Source organism: Lontra canadensis, unplaced genomic scaffold (genome assembly GCF_010015895.1).
Source record: "Lontra canadensis isolate GAN:19392208 unplaced genomic scaffold, GSC_riverotter_1.0 scaffold24, whole genome shotgun sequence".
NCBI lineage: Eukaryota > Metazoa > Chordata > Mammalia > Carnivora > Mustelidae > Lontra > Lontra canadensis.
Window position 1 is genome coordinate 4645044 of NW_022631018.1, and position 25709 is coordinate 4670752.

The 25709-nt window shown below is 41.1% G+C and overlaps 2 protein-coding genes across 10 annotated transcripts in view; one reads left to right on the forward strand and one right to left on the reverse strand.

Annotated features, from left to right (window-relative positions):
• SMG7 (SMG7 nonsense mediated mRNA decay factor) overlaps positions 1–4599 on the reverse strand; it is a 90502-nt gene extending 85903 nt beyond the window's left edge. For 7 of the 9 annotated variants that reach the window (XM_032862668.1, XM_032862665.1, XM_032862671.1 and 4 more), the window contains exon 1: positions 4500–4599. Coding sequence is in view for 1 of the 9 variants with exons in the window: in XM_032862664.1 (XP_032718555.1) it covers positions 4500–4528 (29 nt within the window). In the remaining 8 variants the exon portion in view is untranslated. The remainder of the gene's footprint in view (positions 1–4499) is intronic. The other 2 variants (XM_032862669.1, XM_032862664.1) reach the window with 2 other exon arrangements.
• Positions 4574–25709, forward strand: part of NMNAT2 (nicotinamide nucleotide adenylyltransferase 2) — a 188365-nt gene continuing 167229 nt past the window's right edge. Inside the window, exons 1-2 of the mRNA XM_032862672.1 lie at positions 4574–4666; positions 7275–7407. The gene's annotated coding sequence lies outside the window, so the exon portion shown is untranslated. The remainder of the gene's footprint in view (positions 4667–7274; positions 7408–25709) is intronic.

Genomic DNA, 25709 nt, shown 5'->3' on the forward strand with positions numbered 1-25709 from the left:
CATAGGATGAAACTGAAGCAAAAAGATATGGGGGGAGTACAGAGTACCAACAGCAGCAGACGTCATTCAGTGGCACACCACCTTTTGTAACAGGATTTGACCTATCTGACTGGTATTCCCTCTGGCTAGGATTATTCTATTTTCTCAACTTTCCAAAAACTTTGATGATGTCTTCCCTGTATGGTACTTCAATACTTTCCCCACGCCTGCTTTCCCAACTTTGATATGTTAATTCCCCTATTTCTATTCCTTAACAGATCATTGATTGAAAGCAGGATATACATCCCCTACTATTTCATCCATGGATTATCCTTATCCTTCTTCCACCCTTATTAAGTGAACAATATTCAATACACCCTTTTCTTCTACTCGAGGTGTCAAAGTCTTCAAAATCTTTCCATTCTGTCATAAATCGAAAGAGAAAACAATGAATCTTTCAATTTGAGTAATAGATTTCCAATGATATTCAGTCTAGCACCCTCATATTTAAGACCATTTCTTATTTTTTTAAAATATTTTATTTATTTATTTGACAGAGGGAGAAAGATCACAAGTAGGCAGAAAGGCAGGCAGAGAGAGAGGGAAGCAGGCTCCCTGCTGAGCAGAGAGCCTGATGCGGGACTTGATCCCAGGACCCTGAGATCATGACCTGAGCTGAAGGCAGAGGCTTTAACCCACTGAGCCACCCAGGCGCCCCTCTTATTTTTATAAAATGTAGGAAGTATTCTCAATTTATGCATTTGGATAAGAGTCTTGTCAATCTGCTATTTCAAAAAAATGACACTTCTCAAAAAAAAAATTAAAAAGACACTTCTCTTCCAACAACAAATAAATGTTCAACATCTTATCTTGCCTAGAACATCACCTTCTTTCCCACACAGAAGACAGGTTTTCTTTCCTTTCATCTCTGTTCTATTCCTACAACTCAAGACTAATTCAGTCCACTTAATTTTGAATTCCCTCCCTGTATTCATCTTAGTGATGCTTTGTACTTCATAACCACTATCTCACTCTTCTGAAACTGCCATCTTACTCCCTGGTTTGCCACCACCCCACCAATTCAATTCCAAACACCCTAGTCCATTTCCTCCAGCAAATTCATTCAGCTGATACAAAGCTAATTTTCATCTACATAAGGAAAGATCTGTAGCTATGTAGTTTAAAAATTGCCCAGTCATGGTCTTATACCACTGAGAAAGGTAAACAACAAAACTCTCTCGAAAGTCAAGGTCACAAAGAATAATTGCTTTACCCCAACCACACTTGTTCAGCAATACCGAGCATCCTTCCCGAGTTGTCTAAAAACCAAAGGTTCAGTTTCCAACAAAGAAAAGAAAGTGAACATGATGCTTCCCTGAAGACATTCTCTAGCCTCCTCTCCACTGACTTTAAATAGAATGATTACCTGAAGAGGAAAAGGGAAATTTGGGCTGTTCCAAGTCCTTATTACTCCTTCCCCTCTAAGTCCCATACTACTATTAGCCCAAAGACTTGCTTTATTTACTTTAGAACAGACGTGCAAGACTGAGGAAAGACTGGCTCCCAGACATCCTTAAGAGACTCCAGGTCCTATGCCTGTTGAATTCTGCTTACTCAACTTTAGCTAGAAAATATAAGTTACTTAAACATGGTGTTCATTCTTATTCTTTTCTCCCTTCTTCAAAGAACTCAAATCATCTCAAGTGGTCTACCAGTGATTCCACAATATAAGGATACATCTTCCCTAACATGCTAATTTCACAAAATATAAAACAGATTAACACAGAAGCCTCTCAAAACCAGCCAATCTTCTCATTAAAATTATCACCACTCTCCCAGTTTGCTTTCATATCTTTCTATTCCACAACCTCATTTCCGGTCCTAACTGCCCATTATTATGTTATACAGATTCATCGATAATACCTATCCATGAACATGTGAATGCTCTTCTAAACAAAGCATCTCAGATTCTCTACTGTTCATGCATTTTAACTATAAACTACTGATCATGACTCAAAACCCTCTCAAATACGGGCACCTTACCTAATAGGCTTTCCTTGATCACCCTGTCTTTACAAAACAAGATATCCATATCTTGCTTTTTCCTCCTAATTCTTGTCACCACCTAACAAACTTACCTGTTCATTTGTTTACTGACTGCATAATTCTACCAAGAATGTCTTCCTATGTTTTCTCTTTTGTTCACCACTGTCTCCTCAGCATCTACAAGAGTGACTGGTATATATGTAACTCCCAGTACATATTTGTGGAAAGAATGGATGAACCCAGACATGTCACACAGTATGGCTGATACGGAGTTAGAAGACCTACAGCGCTTCCACATACCAGCTATATGGTCCTCAACAACTTTTTCTTCTTTGTGCTATACTTTCCTCATCTGTTAAAAAAAAGGGGGGGGGGTCAAACTTCATCTATAAAAAAGAATCCATATAAGTTTTTCCAGGTGCATCACCCTATATTCCTGTTTAACTAGACTAAAAACCTTCCCTGGTCCCCAACCTTCCTATCTTAATATCTCTGCTCAGTTTCCTTCCATTGGATTCCCCATTCTCAATCCACACGTGCCAAAATGTTGCTTATCCTTAAGGTCCATTTTGAGTGGCATTTTCTCCCTGAACCCTAACAAACTGTAAACTCAGTAAGAAGAGGGTAGAGTTCTTTTCTATTCTCACCACTGGGACGATGCCTCCCAAATACATGATCGACAAAATGACGAATGATGAGTGTATGAATGAGCAAATGAACAAAGGAAGCTTTTCCATATTTCCCCTAATTGCTCAGGTAACCTTCTGCCTTTGGACTCTTATTATACTTGGCATCTTTTTGATACTTGTCATAGTTTACTCTGTGCTATTATTAATTTACTTGCCTAATAAACTAAACAGCAAATTCCTTAAAATTAAGTACTATCCTAATGGTTCCCATAATCTTCCTTCTACAACATCTACTATAGAGCTTTCCCAGTTGTATTTATTAAGTTCATCTGACATGTTAAATAATAAAAGAATAATAGTGGAGAAAAAGGACTGTGATAGAAAGGTAACATTCCAACTACCCTACAGTCATGGAGCACATATGTTGTGTGGATCCTGTCACTATTAAACTCAGGCATTCAACCATAATTCAAAGATCTCATCACTCTCTCCTTTCCACACTCTGCTTAATGAAACTATTACTACTTTCGTAAACAGAATAACCACTCTCCTATATCACTTACTACCTACCTTCTCTTGTAATATGCATATAGAAAGCCAATCACCAATGCTTTCACTTCACTAAACAGATAAAGTGACTTTTCTGCTCATTTCAGACTTCCACCCCATGCAATTCCCTCCTCTACAAGGTATGAAACCATTTTTTTTTTTAAAGATCTTCCCATAAGCCTGCCTTAGTTCTGCTCCTGAAAAACAAAAAGGATCCGCTTTAAGGCCTTCCTTCCCCTTTTCTAAGAAGTAGTAACTCTCCAATTAATCTCAGGCTCCAACAACCTTTCATTTCTCTGCCATCAAGATTTTGACCCTCTTTTTCTACCTGCAAGCTCTTATTCTGCGTCCATGGAACCTTCCTGGCTGCACAATCGCTGGTGTCTTTCCATTCAATATGCTCATCATCGTATACCTGGTTCCAATGTATCTATGTTTCGCTTCCTAAAATGTTTATCAGTCTCTTCCTTTACACCAACCCAGACACACATCACATACTCGCACACGCTGTACCCATGCGTCACTCTACCTCCGACATACAAGTTCCTTACACCACTCTTAATGAATGCACACGACTCTCAGAATGGTATCTTCCAACTACACTAATTCTAACTCAGTTTCTTCTGGGGAACCCAACACCGTCCATAGTACCTCCCTCTTTCCTCACTTCCTCATCCATTCTCCCTCTTTAATCTCCCACCCCCACCCCGCCAACTAACTACAGAGGACATTATTCCTCAGCACTTTCAATCCGAGAATAGAGAACAAACTCGGGTTTCCAGCGGTCTCCCTCTCCTCTAGCCCTCCCTCCTCGACACCCCCCCCCACCAGGTGTGCAGACTTCCACCTCGTCCTCTCCCCATGCATCGCCCCAACCAATCCCACACCCTACACCGCACAATGTTACCCCCATCACCGGGATCAGACTCCACGCCCACCTCCACTCGGGGTCGCCGCCACCTTCTCCCCCCCCCCCCCCACAAGTCCCCCGCCAGCGAGCCTGCGACCCTGGGGGCGCGCGCGCACACACATTCTCACGCTTCCCTAACCTCCTTCCCGGCACCAGGACTAGCTGGCTACGCTGGAACTCAGCCCGGCAGGAGGGGGCTAGGCACCCGAGAGTGTGCCCGCCCCGCCCCCTCCCGCGGATCCCCTCGCAGCCCCCGCCTCCCCGCCGGGGAAGGAGAGGACACAGCAACTCCCCCGCCACCCCGACACACCACCTCTGTGGCTGTTGCTCCGCGCCCCAACCCTCGACCAGCTCCCCCCACGTACGGGGCCGACCTCTGCACTCACCGGAGATACTGCGCGCTCTGCAGGCTCATCCTCCGCCGCCGCGTCTTCCCGCGAAGCCTCTGTGGGTCTCTCAGGCTCCTCGAAGTGGCCCCGCGGCACCGCGGGTGCTGGCGGCCGCCGCCATCTTCCTCTCCTCCGGCTCCTCCTCGCTCGGCGGGGGGGTGGGGGTGAGTGAGGCGAGGGGGAGGGAGCGGGGAAAGCTGCTCTCGCTGCTGCTCTGGCCCGTGGGGCGCAGGGACACTCCGACCGGGAGGGGGGAGGGGGAGGGAGAAGGGAAGGGGGCGGGGGGAAAGAGGAGGGAGAAGCAGAGGAAGGAAGTGGGGGTCCCTCTCGCGAGATTTCAGTGGCGCCCGTCCCTCCCGGTGACTTTTGCCTCTCTGTAGCGCTCCCTTTTGGGATCGGCTAGCTGTGAGGCCCCTGCGCGGCTGCTGAGCGGCCTGCTGGAGGCGTTCGGCGGCTTCCGGCCAATCCACCCCTCTCCCGCGCGAGGGGGCAACCCCAGCCTCACCGGGAACATCGGGCCCAAATCAACCAGGAGTTACACTCAAAGTCTTCCCCCGTCTTTCCACTCCACCCGATTTCTCTCTTCCTTTTTCCTCTCCTCCACTTTTCCCTACCGGAAACGCTGCCCCTTCCTCCTACAGTTCCGCCCGCCAGTCCCTCAACTCTAGTCTTCCCTCGCGGCCCAGAGAGTGACGCTAAGGACCCCCTCCCCTTTTCTGGGGGCCCCACCTCCTGCACGCCTGGAGACTGTTGAAGGGGATGGGGTGGAGCCCGGGGAGGAAGAGAAAAGAAACCAATCGGATTGGATAAGCAGCTGCCATGGCAACTGGAGGCTGTGGTTGTATTGTCATAGTAACCACTGTGTGCGGACCGGGTGACCCTCCCTTGGCGAACGGATTCCCGGGAAAGTGCCCAGGGTTCCCCCTTGGCTTCCCTTCCGTCCGAAAGCCTCCCCCAAGTTGGGAATCCGGGTGATCTCCTGGGCGGTGAAGTTCATTTCCTCTTCCCTTTCCCCTTCCCGCAACAATGGGGGGACCCCGAGGCATTCACCGTGGGCTTTTCCACCCGCCTGCGGGCGGGAACCACCTCCAGTTTCCTCTCAGTGCGGGGCGTGAAGAGGGGCGGGCCTTGGAGGAAGACGCCGGGCCTGAAGGCCCTCGAGCTGCGGACCGAGCGTGGAGGGCTCGGCGGTGGGGCAAGGCCGCGGCGCAAAGCTGCGAGGCGGGCGAAGGGTTTCCCCAGGACTGCCTCGGGCTCGAAGAGGCGGGATCCCGCCAGGACGGGGTCCCTGAGGGAGGAGAACGGCACACGACGACCCAGATTCCTCTCTTGCCGGGAGAGACCTCAGACTTTCGCCGGCGGTTCGACCCCTGAACTGCCGCCCACTCGCCCTCGGCGATCGAGCCACCTCCTTGCTGCGGGGAGGCCGCCGTTGTGAGTGTGGGAACACGTCCTAGCACACTTGACAAGGTTTTCCAGCATTTAGAGCCAGGGACGTGGTGAAATGCCCACGACTGCCGTCCCTCTCAGAGGCACTCCGCAGTGGGGGTCCCACTGGGTTACCCGAGGCAGACCTCCCGGTTCCTCCCTCTGCAGACTTCTCTGATGGGTCCGCAGCGTTTCAGAACTTGTCACTCTGTATCTTCTGGGTCCGAGAGAAAAACGTTGGGTAAAATAGTATCAACGAGAACCTAGAGGCTGACGGGAGCTTCCGATGAAAGACATTGAGGAAAAGGATTTTCATTCTTCGAACAAATCTTTTTGAAAGCATTAGGTGTACTTTGTGTCAGGTTTGGGGCTAAAAAGCAGAAATAAAGAATGGGGTCAATAATACTATGGAGTGTGAGAAGTACTGGTCATTCGCATGGTTTAAAGGACTTATTTGACAGTTTACAAATCCTATTTCCGATTTGTGTTGTGGGGGCCTTTCATATAACAGTACCCAAGCACTTCAGGATGTATAACCATATAACCCCCACCAGACCCCCAGAACGCAGCCCTCACTAGATAGTTAAAATCAGCATTTTAATGGGCTGTTCTGGTTTGGCTGGGTTTGGGTAACTGCTTCCTGCGGTCTTCCATGCTAGAAAGAGGCACTTTCCAGATCCTTCCGTGAGACCACACCTATTACAAGACTAGAACAATGTCTCTTTGGGACCTCACATATATAGGTTTGGAGGAAAACGAAAGGACAGGCTACTCTGAAATAAATCCCAAGAAGATTATCATTAATGACACAGAACCTGAACTATGCCCTGCTCCTCCTGCTGCTATAGCCTACTGTGATGTGGTGTGAAGCGTGGTGATTGCAGCTGTACAATGCCCCCTGTCATCCCTCCCTGCACCGACGCGCCACCCACTCACGGAAAAGAGAGCCACCTAGCGAAAGATTGTTCTCATCTCTGGTGTGGATACTTCTTTTCCTTCAACTCTAGAGCCCAAGGATGGAGATTACTGCCACATAGTACCTAAAATACCCTGAATCTCTTTCTTGAAATGTATTAGATCTTTAAAAAACATTTTAGCCGGAATAAAAATTTTATGTTAGGTTAAAAAAAAAATTACTCCCTTAGTAATCATCACAATAACACCTTTTATGTCTGTGGCTTACAACTCCAATAAACAGCATTGGAGCAAATGTCATGACACTCCTGGCAAGGGATCTAGGAGAATTTACTATCTTCTCATTTAGGAAATGAAGAAACTGGGATCAGAAATATGAATCCTTTTGTTGTTTCTTTCTATAAACATTTACTAAACATTGTATTTCAGGCACTGTCCAGGTTACTATGGATACCATGGTGAAGAAGACATGGTCCCTGTCTTGGAGAAACCCACTTTCTGGTAGAGATAGAAGAGAGCAGAGAAGTGATAAGAATGCTGTATGGTGGGTGCAGTAATTAAGGTAAGAACAAAGTACTTTAGGTACACAAAAATACAAATAATCTTTCTATTTTATAGCAGTCTTCCCTAAGAATTGTATAGAATTTGTCAATAGTTTCATAGTGTCCCTACAAACTAGGTAGAATAGTAACATCAATGCCAATCCTGAAAATAACTTTTGGAAAATCAATAAAACTCAGAATACCCAGAATTTACATATTGCTTAATGTACATTTAATTCTCACCTCTTTCTACTGCCTCCCCATCAAAAGACTTGTAGAATACAAGCATCCTTATGCAATAGCTTTTATTCACTTTTTCCCCCAGCAGATATAAATTACATCTAAACGAAAAAAAAAAAAAAATAAAGAGAAACTCTTACTTTGTCTGATCCTACCTGATTTTAAGGGTTTTTTTGTTTGTGGCTAAGTGATTTTGTGGAAAGATTATAAGCCAGCAGACCTGAGTGTGCATTCCAGCTCTGCCCTCCCAGTCTGTAATCTTCAGTTTCTTCCTTGACCAATATGGAAACATTACCTTTTACAGGCTTCCTGTGAACTTTAATGATGCTGTATGTGACTAAGTATAACTGACATATAACACTGGTACTTGATAAGTGTTTATTTTCCTTTTGCCCTCTTACTCTTTAAATCAAGTTAAAAGGAATAGAACTACTGCAGCTTAAAATTGTTGTTTTAAAATGGTAGCTTATCTATTCTTTGTAGTACTCATAGGTCTGACCACACACCCAAATCTATTCTTATTCAGTGCTAGAAAATAGATTTCCTTATCCATGACTTTGACCACAGAAAAGAATACAATACCAGGGGGCACCTGGGTGGCTCAGTCAGTTAAGCATCTGCCTTCGGTTCAGGTCATGGTCCTGGGGTCCTAGGATCAAACCCCATATAGGGAGCCTGCTTCTCCCTCTCCCTCTGCCACTACCCCTGCTTGTGCACTCACATGCACTTTCTCTCTCTTTCTCAAATAAATAAAATCTTTAACAAAAACAACAACAAAAAGAATACAATATCAGGACATTGTAGGTCAGATTCTGGAGGGTTGCAACTTTTAAATAACTTTTTATCACTAAAAATAGCCTAATATGGGGCACCTAGATGGCTTAGTTGGTTAGGTGTCTGCCTTTGGCTCAGGTCGTGATCCCAGAGTCCTGGGATTGAGCCCATCATTGGGCTCTCTGCTCCCCAGGAAGCCTGCTTCTCCCTCTCCCACTCCCCCTGCTTGTGCTCCCTCTCTCTCTCTCATTCTGTCAAATAAATAAAATCTAAAAAAAAAAAAAAAAAAAAAAGCCTTATATAACTGCATTTTGGCCCAAGTAAACAAAGTATCCAGCTTTCAACCACACAACAAGTACTTGCTGAGAGGCTCCTCTTAACATTCCTACCAAATTTACCCAGTGCTTTGGTAACCTGATAATTAATACATAGGAAGCCTCCTCCCTTTTTTATAATAACAGACATCTCACCTGACCCATGAAACCATAACAAGCACTAATTAATTTTAATATTCAGCCTATATATTCTGAATGTTTCCAAATCAGGCACACAATTGGAAACTTAATACATGTGTTTCTATTTTGATGAGTAGAGTGATTTATCAACTGCAGTATTCAAGTATACAATGTATGTGAAGCCAGTTGGTGCTGTCTTCAGTACCACACCTCAGGTCATGGAGCCGAATGATTTAACCAAAAGAATGATTCATTCTCTTCAAATAGTGAGTCAGATACAAATTGACATTTAAATTCAGGTCTCCTATTGCTCAAGATTTCTTAGGCCAAGGGTCAGCAGCCTTTCTCAGTTTGCCAAGTATATATTCATTCACTCCTGGGCAGGAGTCGTAGAGCCTGAAGAACAGTCAGGAAGTCTTATAGCCCAAGATCCTAGAGAAGAAACTTGTGGTTTGGAAGGCAGTGAGGCAGAGAATGGTGGTCAGAGCTCATTCTCCTTCTCCATTCTCCTAATATTTACTAAGGGAAACTTTTTTTTTTATTTGACAGAGAGAGAGAGAGATCACAAGTAGGCAGAGGCAGGCAGAGGTGGTGGGGGCGGTGGGGGGGGGGATCAGGCTCCCCGCTGAGCAGAGAGCCCGATGCAGGGCTCGATCCCAGGACCCTGAGATCATGACCTGAGCCGAAGGCAGAGGGTTAACCCTCTGAGCCACCCAGGCACTCTAAGGGAAACCTTATTAATCTTCAAGAATTTCTCCCAATTCCCAATTAGAAAATACCTTTGGGAAAGAACCACACCTTAAAATCTTATCTGCTAATTTAATGGACACAGACCATCTGGAGAAAACAAGAAATGCTCATAGAGAAAATTGAAGAGTATTAAAAAAAAAAAAAGGAAAATTAAAACCTTAGCCTCTTAACACTCTATATTGTCCAAGGGCCTTAGTGTTCATGGATATCTTTACTACTCAAAGGACAATACTTCTGACGCCATCTTGGTGTCCCTGGTATGAAATCAATATGTTTCATATCAAAATCTGTTGTATTACCCAGAAGCTGCCATTTTTTTCTTAGAACACCCAACTAAAAGAAAAAAATATTTTAATATTTTATAGTCTACACTTTCCTAATTTATATAGGGTAGGCTATTTTTGAGAACAGAGAATGTGATACAATATTGTCATTTGCTCTTCTTCAAAACCCTGGGAAACCACATGTGCGCATACACACACACACACACACACGCACGCACACACTTTCTTCCTCTTCCTGTCTTTAGTATTTTACCACCTCTATTTGCAATTCAAATTAAGATATGATATAGATGTAAAGCAAAGGAACTCAGGATGTAAGTTCATCACTTCAAGACATAGGGATAGGGGCACCTTCGGCTCAGGTCATGATCCCAGGGTCCTGGGATCGAGCCCTGCATCAGGCTCTCTGCTCAGCAGGGAGCCTGCTTCCCTTCCTCTCTCTGCCTGCCTCTCTGCCTACTTGTGGTCTCTGTCTGTCAAATAAATAAATAAAATCTTAAAAAAAAAAAAAAGATATACTAAGGATATATACCCACCCAAGGGCTGTTCTGCTTTGCTTAACTATTCGAGGGTCTTTTCCATTCTTAGAAAAATTCTACGTATCAGAAATCTATTAAGTTTGTCCTGTAGTAATAAAAAAAAAATTCTTAATATCATTGGATTACTAGATATGAGAGCACATTCCAGAACAAATTAAACAGTAAGTTAATATATTTTTAAATTCTACATTTTAGTCATATTAAGCTTTTTAAGAACTTTTATTTCCTGGCTTAAATTCTCCATTGGTTTTTCATTACCCTTAGAATAAAGTTTCCATATATGATCTGGTCCTTGCCTGCCTCTTCTCTAACGTTTCCTGGCAACACCACTCTTGCCACACTTACCTCCTCTTAGGTTCTTCAGTAGGTAGCCTTCCTTTCTACGCAGACTTGACACAAGCTGTTACCTTATTTCTCCTGGATCACTCTTCTCCCTTATGCTTCAAGCTTAAATTTCATCTTCTTTGGAGAAATCATCTCTACCCACCCCCAAACCCAATCAGGCTAGATTAGCTATATCTATTACATATTCCCCTGGTACTCTTCCCTTCTTCATGACATTTGTCATATTTCTTTTTGTTCAATGTTACCTCCAATTGGCTGTAAACTCTGTAAGGGCAGACACAGGGACGGCTTTGCTCACTCCCCTATTAGGGTACCTGATACAGGGGGGGCTCAATAAATGTTTGTTGAATCAGTTAATCTTGGGTAAAAAATAGAAACAAAAAAATAGAAAAATAGAAATTTGGACCATGACTTATGTTCCTGACTACGGAACATAAAAGTAATCCCTAAGCAATAAGAAAAGAACTTCAACCCATCTGCGGAATTGAAATCCGCTATGATATTTAACAAGATGAAGGTGTTAATTAAATGAAATTTACTTGGGCAATGAGTAAAGAGCACACTTATATGATTATGGAAAACTCATCAATTATCTCAGCCACTCATACTTCAACATAGGAGAAAAGTCTTCAATATCCAAATCATTTTTATTTAACTTTTATGTTTTCTGATTTGAGAATGGGGAAAACAGCCAACCCTTTCATTGTGAGACAAAATAAAAAAAAACACTGCTGGATGGCAGGAGAGAGAAGAAGCTATTAACCAATTGGTAAATAGGATAGAAAAATTAGATCTAAAAATTCAGAAAGAAAATGGAATTGGAGTATAGAATGGAAAACTCAGTGATCTTTGTGTCTCTCACCAGAAAAGTATCTATAGATTTTGGGCATTACTGTTTTGTTTTGGTTTGGTTTTCCTCCTGTGATGGGATAGGGCTAAATAAATCAAATGTAAGTTTGTTATGGAAAGGGCCACACACAATTTCACAGTAAATGGTACATTTAAATTGTTTCTGGAGGCAGAGTCTCCAAGTTCAGTTAGATAGTGTATGTATCCTACCTAGCAGTCCCGGACGCCTTGTAGGCACTCAGCAGGTGGTGCTGCTGTTACTCATTCACTCAACTTCATACTCTAATTAATGTGGGTTAGACTCATTTAAAAAAAAAAAAAAAAGTAAAATCACATTTGTAGAGAGAAACGAACTAGCACACTGCCTCGAAATCATATGACCAGTTGTATCATGTGACCAAGTATATATTGCCAACAGGGAAAACAGCTTTCATCTACTTACAGAGGATGTCTCAGCTCATTAGCAGTTTTATGTTGGAATGAGATGAGATCCAAGACCTGCCAAAGCTGAAGAGGATAAGGAGGCTAATAAGGAGCAAAACCAACTGCTTATGCTTTCCCCTGCCCTCTTTCAAATGGACATCTTTGGAAAGGCTCTCTGGCTCACTCACTCTCTCAACCATTGACTGTAAGCTTTCTGTTATACACCTCCCCTTCCCCAAGAGATCCAGTCCTTTGTCCAAGAGGACATGCATTGTTTTCATGTTTTAACAATGTTCCTGTGGTGGAATCAGGCCTATAGTGCAGCCAAATATTAGAATGCAATATTTCTAAAATGTAAGCAGCAGTGGCCTAGATGTTACAGGAAGTTATTAGCTATAGCAAGAAGTCAAAATTAATTTTCTATGAGTATTTGTGGGGCAGCCAGATTTTAGCACTAAAGCAAAGTAGGAATCTTAGGTAGAGTTATGAGTTTTGGGCCTATGAGGAATGCTCAGCTGATGATCAGTTTTTATCTTTCACTGTTCTTTCAAAACAAACCTGAATCTAAACCAGTACTTCACTTCTAGAAACCTTAATCTGGATATATCCAGATACTAAGGAGAAAGTTTGTTATGTTATGGCTCCTCTAGAATTTTAGTGTTTAGTTATTTATTCTTTCATTCATTTAATCTTCAGAAACATATTGAGGGGGCTTCTGGGTGGCTCAGTCACTTAAGTGTCTGCCTTCATCTCAGGTCATGATCTCAGGGTCCTGGGATTGAACCCCATGTCAGGCTCCCTGTTCAGCAGGGTATCTGCTTCTCCCGCTGCCTCTCCCCTTGCTTGTAAGCTCACTCTCTCTCTCTTTCTCTCAAATAAGAAGAAAAAGAAAAAAAACCCACCATATTGAGAATTTTCTGTGTGTGGGATCATACGCTCATCACTGGGATAGAGATGGAAAACAATAGTCTTGCTGTCAGAGTTTGAAGTTCAGAAGACAGTTAAGGAAAGGGGCAGTTATATTACAGATTAATGTGTGGTACAGGTCTTTGGAGCCATTCCACCATAAGACCAAGTGTAGGCATGCAATCAGATAATCCACATAAGTGTCCCTGTCAACTACAAAGACCCTCAGAATGAGATTTTGCAGAGTTTACTGTTTCAAATTCTATTACTTAGCAGGAAAAGTAATACGTATAATTCAACTGTCCGGAAAAGTAATGGAAAACTGTAGCCAAAAGCATTTGAGACCAAAGTATATCTAAAGATACAAAACTATATATGTGAAGTATAATCACAGAATAGAGTTGCATAGAAAAATGGACAGAAATACAGTAAAATACTAATAGCAATTGCTTCTGTGAGATGAACTGTTTATGGGTGGCTTTATTTCTTGTATTTTTCAACATCTCCCACCAACCAAAGAGTAAAGTAGATTAGGTGGTGGTTGTTGCGATTATTGTTAGACGTTTCATTTTTCATCATTGTTTTTAAAGAACGGCTGAGCTATCCACCACATTACAGCGTTCAAAAGTGACATTGGAAATTGAAAAGGAGATGGATGAAAGATAAATGTAATAGCTTCTCACATCCTGGTGATTTGAAAAAATATCTTATTATCCACAATTCCTTAGGCATTTCCTAAGGCTCACCGTTATGCACTCTCAGGTGCTGATACTTCCGTACAAATAAAAACTGATGGGGATGATGGTCTTTGATTGTATCATTGCTGACCAGCTTCAGTAATTTGGGGTCTGATGGGAACCATCACTGCCTGAGAAAGATGGAATGCCCTAGATGGGACCCACAGAAGAATCATTTTAAGTAATAAGAATCAAAAATTAAACCTTTGCTTAACCCTCTGCCTTCTTTTACCTTTAGATTACTCTTCCCCTCCCTCAACTGTCAGGTCACACCTCTGACCCCTCCCAGTTATGTAACAACCACATTTCCTCATTTCTCTGGAATGTCACCAGTCAGGAATCTCAACATTTGTGCTTTTTTTTCTTTTTTTTCTTTTTTTCGTTCTCTATTTATGGGGAGAAAAAGAGAGGCAGGAAAACTGAATTGAGAAAGAAGCAAGAGTAGGGAAAGAGAAAAAGAAAAAAGAAGAACATAAAGTCTGGAGGAGGAGGAAGAATTGGTGGGTGAGCAAGGAAGTACACAGCCTAGTGGTAGTAATAGTTCTTAGACACCTTCCTATGAGAATCTACCTTCCACAAGAGATAATTAAGAAGAGATTAGATTCCCAGCCTGTGTTAAAAACAGGAAAAGGACTTGGTGATCTCTAGACTGTACTTCTAGACTCAATAATCTCTGTCTTGCTGAGTGGGACAGGTCTGGTCTTGCTGCCTATAACCTGTGACAGTTGGACAGGATTCCATATAATGATCCAAGTCAAGGAAGGTGGTATATACTTTAAGAAATTGTGTATTGCCATTTTCAAGACTGATACTCTCCAAAACAAAAAGTATCATCTGAATTTGGCCTGTCAGTACAATGTGGAATGTCACCCTACTCTCACCCATTTGGGGAAGAGTGAAAACAACATTTAAAACAACAATACAGGGGAGCCTGGGTAGCTTGGTCATTTAAGCATCTGACTCTTGATTTTGGCTCAGGTGATGATCTCAGGGTCATGAGATTGAACCCTGTATCAGGTTCTATGCTCAGCACAGAGTCTGCTTGAGATTCTCTGTCTCTCTCTCCCTCTGTCCCTCTCCCCCAGGAGCACACTCTTTCTCTCAAATAAAATCTTTTTAAAAATTAAATTAGAATAAATAAAACAACAAAACATTAGAGTTCAGACAGTTGTTAAACTACTATATACTCTGAGGAAATTCCTTTTTTACATCTCAGGTAACTGAGATCAAAAGGAAACTTTTAACTAAATCTAACAATTTTAAGTTTTTATTCTTTTGAATTTTATGTTCCATTGGGCAATATGAGTCATATTTTCTTTGCTGAAACTATTTTTTTTACCTTGAATCTAATGATAAATTTTTTAAAATTTTACTGCCTAACCTCATCTTTGATTCATTATATTGTTATAGCTCTAGTGATACCTAATAATGATTGGCTATAAACATTCCTTAAGTGGAAACATAATGACAAGAATGGCCACTTACTGAATGTGAGGGAGGGAGCGGAAGAAATTGAGGAGACTCCCAGGTTTCTGCTTGGGAAACTGAATGGAAATAGAAAACATAAGAAATCAGTTGGAGAGGGGCGCCTGGGTGGCTCAGTGGGTTAAAGCCTCTGCCTTTGGCTCAGGTCATGATCTCAGAGTCCTGGGATCGAGCCCCACATCGGGCTTTCTGCTCAGCAGGGAGCCTGCTTCCTCCTCTCTCTCTGCCTGCCTTTCTGCCTGCTTGTAATCTCTGTCTGTCAAATAAATAAATAAAATCTTAAAAAAAAAAAAGAAAGAAATCAGTTGGAGAGATATGTAGATGTGAAGATAAGAATTTGTTTTAGACATGTTGAACTTCAGTTGTCTGGGGTTGAAAAAGTTTTGTGGATCTGGAGAATACAAGAAATCGAAGCCAGAATTGTAGATTAGAAATTACCAGGATGCAGATAATAATTGCAGTTACTTGAGGGGCTTCCAAAAACTTGCCTGTGAAAATGTGAGAGTTAGGACAGGCTTTGTCTTATAAAGAGGTGAAAGACTTCAGCAAGAAACGATCCAGGATTGAAAACTAAGAGATAAGAGAGGCCAAGCAGATACGAGCATGGCTTCTGAGGAAACAGGAGAAGACAGATTTTCAGGACACAAGGGCAGGAAGGCGAAATGTCTTTTCTAGTAGAATAATAATGAAATTGTAATTGTGGGGTTTCCCTCCCATTACTCTCACCCCCTATCTCTTTTATCTCATGCCCCTGTAGATTTCAAACCTTCAGGTTACAAAATCACGTAGATGAAAAATCCAGGACAAAGACTGATGATTGAAGAGTAAGGCTTTCAGCACCAGAATATATTAAAAAATTCCTCTAATTGCATACAGAAAATCAGAAGAGCAAAAACAAGGAGACTTTGTACTCTGCCTCCCACCTGAAACCAGAAGCCCTGAGGAGATTATAGATATTCTAAATCGTTTTCTGGCATTTGAGAATAGAATAAAAACCTCGATCCCCATTGCTATATAAAGCCAAAGAAAGTAGCAAGACCACAATGGCACAGGAAAATAGTTAACAGTATTATGAACTCATGCTTTGAATTCCTACATCTTCTCCAAAAACTTCAATCATAAAAACATTTGTTTTTAATTAAAGACATCTCTGGGTTTATTAACAAGATAATTTTCTCTGGGTATCAGTATTGAATGAGCAACACAGCTGGATTACTGAGGATAGAACTGTGGCCCTGATGTGGGTCTGAAAGCAGGTAGGAGTTGGCTGGGACTTTGAATCCTTTGGAGTAATGGAGAGCAATGGCATCCATACATAGTATGGCCCTTTAAGTTAGACTCACAGTGGAACTGGGATTTGGGAAAAGCTATGACTTGCACCCTAAGCTAGAGTTTAAAAAAGAAAATGAGCAAATGAATAAACGTACCACCTGCTGCTTATTCCTGGTGGAATAAGTGGAAGGAAGCAGAGAAATCAAGACTTGTGCCAATCTGCCTTCCTGCTCTCTTCTGCAATATCCCTGAAGAACAGGAGCCCTGGGACACCTACTGCTGGACTGGGGGTAGGGCTGGAAGTCTTGGGATCTCCATGGGGGCTACACTACTTGATGTGGAGTAGATAGAAAGAAAGCTACCACTTAAGATGAGCTGCAAATTACAATTTGCACACTAAGGCAAATTAATACAAAAAACTTAGTGCACCCTTCAACTTAATTTTTGTTTAATCTGTTTCTAATAAAGATATATTTAAAGTTCCCAATACACTTGATCATCTTCTTATTTTTTCCTGTAATTCTGTTGCTTTTAAAAACTTTCATGGTTATAGGGTTAGATAGATAGAACTTCTTGGTGATTTTTTACCTTTTTAAATTTTCTTTTTTTAATAAAGATTTTTCTTTATATATTCTACAGACAGAGATCACAGGTAGGCAGAGAGGCAGGCAGAGTGGGGGGGGAGGAGGGGAGGGAAGCAGGCTCCCTGCTGAGCAGAGAGCCCGATGTGGGGCTCGATCCCAGGACCCTGAAACCATGACCTGAGCCAAGGGCAGAGGCTTAATCCACTGAGCTGTCCAGACACCCAGATTTTTTTCACTTTTAATATGATGTATTTTTTTAAAGATTTTATTTATTTATTTGACAGACAGAGATCACAAATAGGCAGAGAGAGAGGCAGGAAGCGGTGGGGGAAGGGAAGCAGGCTCCCTGCTGAGCAGAGCCTGATGCCCGCCTCGATCCCAGGACCCTAGGATCATGACCTGAGCGGAAGGCAGAGGCTTTAACCCACTTAGCCACCCAGGCGCCCCTATAATGTATTTTTTTTATCATTATGTGGTGTCTCTTTGTTAATACTTATTTGCTTTAAATTATTCTGTTTGATACTGATATTCCACTCCAACTTTCTTTGGGTTAACATTCACACACTGTAACATTTTCTTTTCTTTTTTTAAGATTTTATTTATTTGACAGAGAGAACACAAGTAGACAGAGAGGCAGGCGGGTGGGGGGGTGGGCGGGGAGCAGGCTCCCTGCTCAGCAGAGAGGCTGATGCGGGGCTGATACCAGGACCCTGAGATCATGACCTGAACGGAACGCAGAGGCTTAACCCACTGAGTCACCCAGGCGCCCCCATTTTTTTTTATTAGCAACCTTTCTGTTACTTTATTATTGGCAGATTTTTTATAAACAGCATGCACCTGGGTTTTTGTTTTTTAAATCTGACAGTCTCTCTATTAACTGGGAAGTTGCATTTGTATGAGTATGATCTACTTGAAATTCTCAGTCATTGCTACCAAGTACTTTTGATTTTTTGTTAACAGTGCTTTCTCCTTGGTTTTTTGTTTGTTTGCTTGCTTTTCCTGCCTTTGTTAGATAGGAAACTATTTTTATTCCTTTTCTTTTACCTCTGCTGATTTGGAAACTACAGATTATATTTTATCTGTACTATAAGCAGCTACTCTTAAATTTTTAATGAACATGTAACCATTTATTTTCCTAACAATTTATAGTTTTTTAAATACAACTATCTTACTGTTCAAATAAGACTGTATTTTAGCTACTAAATGTATTGGGCAGTTATTGGTATCAAAATTTTAGTTCCATATATATTAGAACATAACATAAAACAGACACTATACAGGGGTGTTTAGGTGGCTAAGTCAGTTGAATGTCTGCCTTTGGCCCACGTCATGATCTTGGAGTCCTAGGATAGAGCCCTGCGTCTCAGTCTCCCTCTCAGCAGGAGTCTGCTTCTCCCTTTCCCTCTGCTGATCCCCCTTTCATGCTCTCTCTCTCACTTTCTGTCTCTCAAATAAAGAAAATCTTTGAAAAGAAAAAAATAAAAACAGGTACCATACAATCAATGCGTAATTGGATTTATCGATCTAATTTCTCAATTTTTATACTTAACATTTGTTTAATATCACACTTTCATTTTGAATTCACTCTTTGCCGATATACATGCTTTATTCATTCAATAATAATTTGTGGTTAGTAAATTCAACTTTGAAGGAAAAGTTTTCTATTTCATCATTATTCTTACATAATAGCTTAACTAGGTTAGAAATCTATGATGCCAGTTATTCTCCCTTCAATGGTTTGGGAGTATTACTACAGTGGCTTCTAGTATTTATTGTTATTGATGAGAATTCTGGCATCTAATTGGCATTCTTTTATGGGTAATCTATGTTTTCTCTTTGGTGGCTTTTGAAATTTTCTCTTCATCCTTAATGTGAGGCATCTTCACTATAGCGCATTTAGGTATGAATTTTATTTTCATTGTTTTGCACCAAATATGTACTTTCATTTCAAGAACTTTAGGAAATTCTCAGTATCATCTCCCCAAATATAACTTCCACCATTCCTTTTATTCTCTCTTTCTGACTTTGCTAATTAGGTACACCCTTAATGTATTCTGTCTGTGTGTTGCTCTGTAACAAATCACTCTAAAACATAGTGGCATGAAACATTGACCATTTTATTATACTTACAGATTCTGTATGATGGAAATTCCGGGATAGCTTGATTCAGCTTCATGATGTTCAGTATGTCAGAGGAAAAGATTTGGACAGTGGTAGTCATGTGAGTGACCAGGGCTTTTGTTTTGTTTTTCTCCACTGCTATGTCTAGGCTACAGTGACAAAGGCTGGACTCTTCTGGAACTGCAGGTTAGAGTACCTACACATGACTTCTCTGTGTGACTTAGGTTTCCTCACATTGTAGTAGCCATCTTATATCTGTGTGAAAAAAATGGATGTATGTATATATTTGTAAATATATAGAATATCATGGAAGGATGTTTAAGAAATTAATAATAGTGATTGCCTTTATTGAAGAAAATGGGATCACTGAGGGATATAAAAAGGACAGAAATATGCTTTTAATGTTATACTCTTTTGTGCCCTTTGCATTTTATATCATGTGAATGTATTATCTATTAAAAAATAAAAATTAGAGGGCACCTGGGTGGCTCAGTGGGTTAAGCCTCTGCCTTCAGCTCAGGTCATGACCTCAGGGTCCTGGAATCGAGTCCCACATCGGGATCTCTGCTCATCGGGGAGCCTGCTTCCCTCTCTCCCTCTGCCTGCCTCTCTGCTGACTTTTGATCTCTCTCTCTCTCTCTCTCTATGTCAAATAAATTTTAAAAAAAAATCTTTAAAATCGAAAAATAATAAAAATAAAAATAGAAACCCCCAGCCATGCAGACAGCCATTTATTTATTCATTAAATGTAAAAAGATACTGCCCCATGCTTGATGTTACATATGAAACACTGCACCAGCAATTCTAGGACTTTTGAAAAGAAATACACCACAGAGTCAAGCATGGCTTCTTAATTTATTTTAATTTAATTTATTTTAAGTAGGCTGCACAGCCAGCACAGAGCCCAATGCAGGATTTGAACTCAGGACCCTGAGATCAAGACCTGAGCTGAGATTGAGTCAGACACCTAATCAACTGAGCCACTCAGGTGCCCCCAGTATGACTCCTTCAAGTAGAGCATCAGATTCCAGATTGAGTCCCCTTCATGTAAAGACCATGAATGACTCTCAAGTGGTACAGTCTGTGAATCATTAAAAATCCATCTAACCCAAAACATTTCCTCCTGCGAACTTGCTCCAGTTCTGAAAACCCCTACCTTGAACTTTCTTTTCTAGGGTAAAGGCATATTTTCAACAAGCCCCTGTTATGCTGCACGTATATAACCTGACCAGCCTGGTGACAAGATGGGTTTATTCACAGGTTCTCTTTAGCGGAAAGTTAACTGAGGAAACAGGTTGGTTTTGGTGGGAGGGAGTTAAAAAAAACCCTGATGCATGCAGTCCTGCAAAGGATCACACCATTGAGATTTGCCACATGAGAGTTCCTGCATAGTTAACAGGCATAATGAAAGAACTGAGCGTTTGAGAGAAATTGAGAAAAGCATGCATCTTGTTGGAGTACCAAATACAAACCTCACCTAGTTTTTATGAAACAACATCTGGCTATATGGTAGAGTGATGCTGTACATGGAAATTACAGGAAGATCAAAAGTCACAGTAATTAATTAAAAAAAAGTCACAGTAATTGAATATAGGTTAACAATAGACTTACATGCCTCAGTATTTTTTTTGAGCTATAAGAGTAATATAACCTGTTATAAGATGGTTTCATATACATCATCTTACCCCAATATTAATCAATGTATGTCCTGAATAATGCTAGCCTCTTTGGATCTTTATAGATGTTGTTAACATATAATGTATTTCAGGATTAAAAAGTTTTAGCAACGGTAGTTTAAGCAAGATTTTCTTTTTCTTGGTGAGACTCCTCAGAGCCTATAACATGCAAGTATATATTTCCCCAAAAGAAAAAATATATATCTTATGCAATGTACTCAAAATGATCTTCCCACAGAACCCAGTTTTAAAATCACATCACACATTATAGACTAAAGTTATATAGGACACTTGAGAAGAGCTGATCCTTTCTACTTTTCTCATGATCTCTGTTCCTATCCTGATAATCACCTTCATCTTATGTAACCTGACCCTCCCCTGAATCATTACACATCCTGGCATTAGGATGTTCATACTTGGAAAATGATGATGACATCAAAAGCAATGATGACCTTCATGCAAGGTCTTCCTTACCACTTGTTATTACCATATCCCTAGATGTGAGTACCAGCAGGAGGTTCTGCATTTTTTGAAGCAATTGCAGTCTGTAGCAAGACTCACAGAGATCTGTGCCAAATAGGAGCAGACCTAAATGCAGTGTCTCCCTGTCAGTGTAATCCTGTCCTTCAGGTGTCATGATGCTCTCTGTAATCCAGTCTCGCCTTCCCTTAGGCCTCAAAAATTGGGTCTCAGCCTTGGCCTTAGGCCTCCCTGAAGCAATGATAGTGACTTTTCTACCTTTCCATGTTTGATTTAACTAAATTCCAAATTCTTTAAAGCTAAAATTAAATTTCATTAGAGTTAGAAACCAGGCCATTAGAATGCTACCCATCTCTGGCCAACATATTCTCCAAGGGTAGGAGACAACAGTAGGTGGTGGTACTACTGATTATGTTCATCAAGACAGCCTGATTATATATTAGTAAAACCAAACGAGGGGTTACTCCAGCTGTAATGTTCATCTAAACATTTCATCTCATTCAAAGGAGTAATCTCCTATCTTTAAAGAGCTTTGAAAGATCATTTATCTTCACCCTAGTCTTAAAGAAGTAGCAAAGTACTAAATCATACCGCATAACTAGACCTTAGTTAAAATCCTTATTTCCCCAAAGCCCCACACCACAGAGCAGCTGCTGTCCAAATAGCCCTTCTTTGCTTTTCAGTCATTCCCTCATCTCTCATTACCCTACTTCCTCTGTCCTCTTCCTCTTCCTTCCATAGCTTCTCCACTGTGGGTAATTTCTTATCTTTTTAAAAATTAATGTAAATCACTTTTGCTTTTCTAGTTCTTTTTATTCCCTTATCACCCTTTCCCCCCCATTACTTTTCCCCCCATCAACTCAACAAGGAAGCTGGGAGAGAACCAAAGTGGAGGAATATCCTTACATGTTAACACTCTTACTCTATTATATACTATCGAATATATAATATGTAACATATGTATCTCATGTATATAATACGTTATGTAATATGGCCAGCAAAGCCTTACTATAACAGTACTTGCCCGTTACAGCCTGCCCTGTAAAATTGCTAGATTAATGCACCAATGACGTATTTTTTTGGGTGATTTCCAATGACTAGTTCTCTTAAAAGTTCTTGCCCTTTACTCAGTTCCACAGCAGAGCAAATGTTCTAAGAAGTTCTTGAAAAATTGTGTAACTGAGCTGTGTGAGATTAAAACAAATGGACAAACTATTCAGGTATAGGTCATTCATAAGAATAAAGCTGCCTATCTATCACCGGCTCGAAGGTCTGAGCTCACATGGGAAGACCGTTTTATGTCTTCCTTGTGCTAAGCGAGATAAAGAAACCGTTGAGTAGGAGCTAGGTCATCTGCCTCCCACTGCTTATCACAGTCATCAGAGCTATCTCTTAGCTTAGAAGTTTCATGTCTTTTAAATGGATTCCATGTTCTCTTTTCTTCTCTACAAACCAGGACTTTGCTAATCATCCCACCTTTGAGCAAGTTTATACATCCTGTGTGTGTGTGTGTGTGTGTGTGTGTGTGTGTTTAGGTTTGTGTGATACTTCTCAGCTTATTATTTTTTGACTCGTATATCTGGTCATTTCCTGGACAAATGCTTCATATGTAAACTATACAAAAACACATATCCAGGCTGAGTTTAAGATTTTAGAATCAGAAGTAAGAATTTCAGAGAAACTAAACTTGAAAAAGAATAGAAAATGTCAGCATATACTCCCCAATCCTCCTGCTGCTTGATCTTGGTCAGAGTGAAATCAGGATTCAGTGGTGAAGACCACATCCTGTTACCATGGAAATTATTGTACTGTCACAAATTTAGTACTGTGACTTCACGGTGAAGAGGAACAGATGGTCTGGAAAAGAATGGAGGCCTAGGGTTAGCAAAATTGTTTGGTGAATAAGCCATCTTAGATCCCTTCTGGAAGTAGGTAAAAACATAACTAATAAGCAAAAACTACTTCACTGGAGCTTTACAAAAGCCTTGAAGCAAGGAGTTTAGCCAGGGTAAAACTATAAAGCTCTTTTAGAGAAAAACAAGCATTTTACTGTACGATGAAGCACAGGTAGGAATATAATACAGCTTATAGTAAGTCCATATTCCAAAGCTATCCCTTTACTCTTGGCCAGCCTCTCACTTGACTACTGTTGAAGTAATATCTAGAGCCTTCAGGACCAGCAGTAAGGCCCACACTCACTGCACTTTCATACTGTCCCATTTTTAGATATTTCTGGCTTTAGTGTTGATTTGATTCCTGCATCCCGGGTCATTGACTTCCAAACAGCCATGAGAACACAAGCCTGGGTAGTGGGGCAGGAGGGTGACAGCCTGCTTGGGGGCTGTGTGTAGCTAGCTCATCTTGCCCCAGGGGTCACAGCCCACGTCCAGTTCTTGCTCAGGCAGGCTGGCATTCTAGAAACCAGTTTCCATAGATTGTACAATAAAACCAAAGTATCCCAGCAACTCAAAAATTGACCAAATACTAATTTTTAGAACTGTCTGCCTAGTCACTTTCCATCATGATATTGTTCATTAAAAGGGCAATGATATTTCCCAAGCTTATGAATGCCACTAAAATCACTCATCCTTAAAAACACACTTTACTTAGAGACAATGAGAGATTTCCTAACACTAGCACCCTCTGGGGATGATTACTAAGTAAATTAACTAACAGAAGCTAACAGCTAGTGTGTGCTAGCCAAAATGCTTAGAAATTTTTATTTTTTAAATAACTTCAGATTTACAGAACAGTTTGAGATATACACAGAGCTCGTGGATATCCTTCATCCTGCTTCCCCCAATGTCAACCTGTCATGTAACCACAGTACAAGACAGACACTGTGAAACTAACATTGGTACAATACTATAAACTGCAGACTTCACTCTGATTTCACCAGTTTTTCCATCAATGACCTTTTTTTTTTTTTGGCTCTCAGATCCAGTCTATGTTACATGTAGTCATTGCATTTAAGTCCCCTTCAATCCAGGATAGTTTCTCTGTCTTTCCTTGTTGTTCATGACCTTGATAATTTTAAAGAATATTGGTCAGGTATTTGGTAGAATTGAGGTTTTTCTGTTATTTTCTCATGACTAGACTGAGCTTATGGATTTGAGGAAATGACATCACAGAGGCGAACTGCTCTTTTCATCACATCACATGAGGGAGGGGTACATGATATCAATATGACTTACTACTGATGATGTTAACTTTGGTCATTTGGTTAAAATGGTGTCTGTCAGGCTTCTCTACTGTAAAGTTACTGTTTTTCTCTTTCCATGCTGTTTGTTAGAATAAATCAGTAAGTCCAATCTTCATTTTAGGAAAAGGGAATTAAGCTTCACCTCCAAGAAAGATGATTATCAAAGAATTTGTGGGCACATAAACATTTCAACCATCACAGTAACTAATAAATATATTTTGGTGAGATATTTTGAGGCTGTGCATATATTGTTTCTAATTTTAAGGGATCTTGACTGCAGCAGTTATCACTGTGGTGTGCTGATGGTTATTTTCAATATCCCTGATTCCTTCTACATTTATTATCTAAAATTCTTCTGTAAGAAAGCTTTTCCTGCCGGACACACCCTACCACAACTAATTTATTTGTTTATTTTCCTTACTTATTTATATCAGTATAGACTCATCAGCATTTATTTTATTCTTTGAATTATAATCCAGTGCTATAACTACTTATTTTGTTGTTTGGATTGTTCCAATTTCAGCCTTGGGAGTAGTTTTAGGTTGGCGCCTGTGTCCTTTTCATACGCCAAGTAGAAGAAAGAGTTAATATAGGTCGGAAGCTGCTGTGTTTAGAAGGGTCTTCCTGCAAGGTCGTCCTTGGATGGCATCTGGGAGCTTGCCTTGTGAAAGGTTCCCCACCCTGATAAGAAAAGTTCTCTACACTGCTGAGGTTGTTTTGTCCACTTAAGGCGCTGAACACCCACTTCCTTCTGAGACACTGGGATTTTGGTACTTGCCAGGCAAAGGATGCCAACACTACTAGTCCCAAATCCCTAAACTCAGTCTCGAATGGGCTTCCCTAGGAGAAACATTTCAATGCATGCCACCGCATGGTCACTACCAAAAAAGGAGGCACACCTGGCTTGCCCCATCTTGGGCTGAAAGGGAAATTCTGTGGATGGATTTCTCTAGATTCTGCCTGATGCACCTTTCCCCCTTAATGGTTCCCTGTGTAACTCTACTGTGTCATTGTAATAGATTTTAGCCATTAGTGCAAGTAATTCCTGTGAGTTCTTCTGCTAGCATGGCACTGCATTTGTTAGTAGTCTTGGATACCTCCAAATATACCCTATCCCTTCCTTCCTTCCTTCCTTCCATCTCTCCCTCCCTCCATTCATGAGCACTTCCTTTCTTTATGGCACTACAAGAAGTTTCCAAC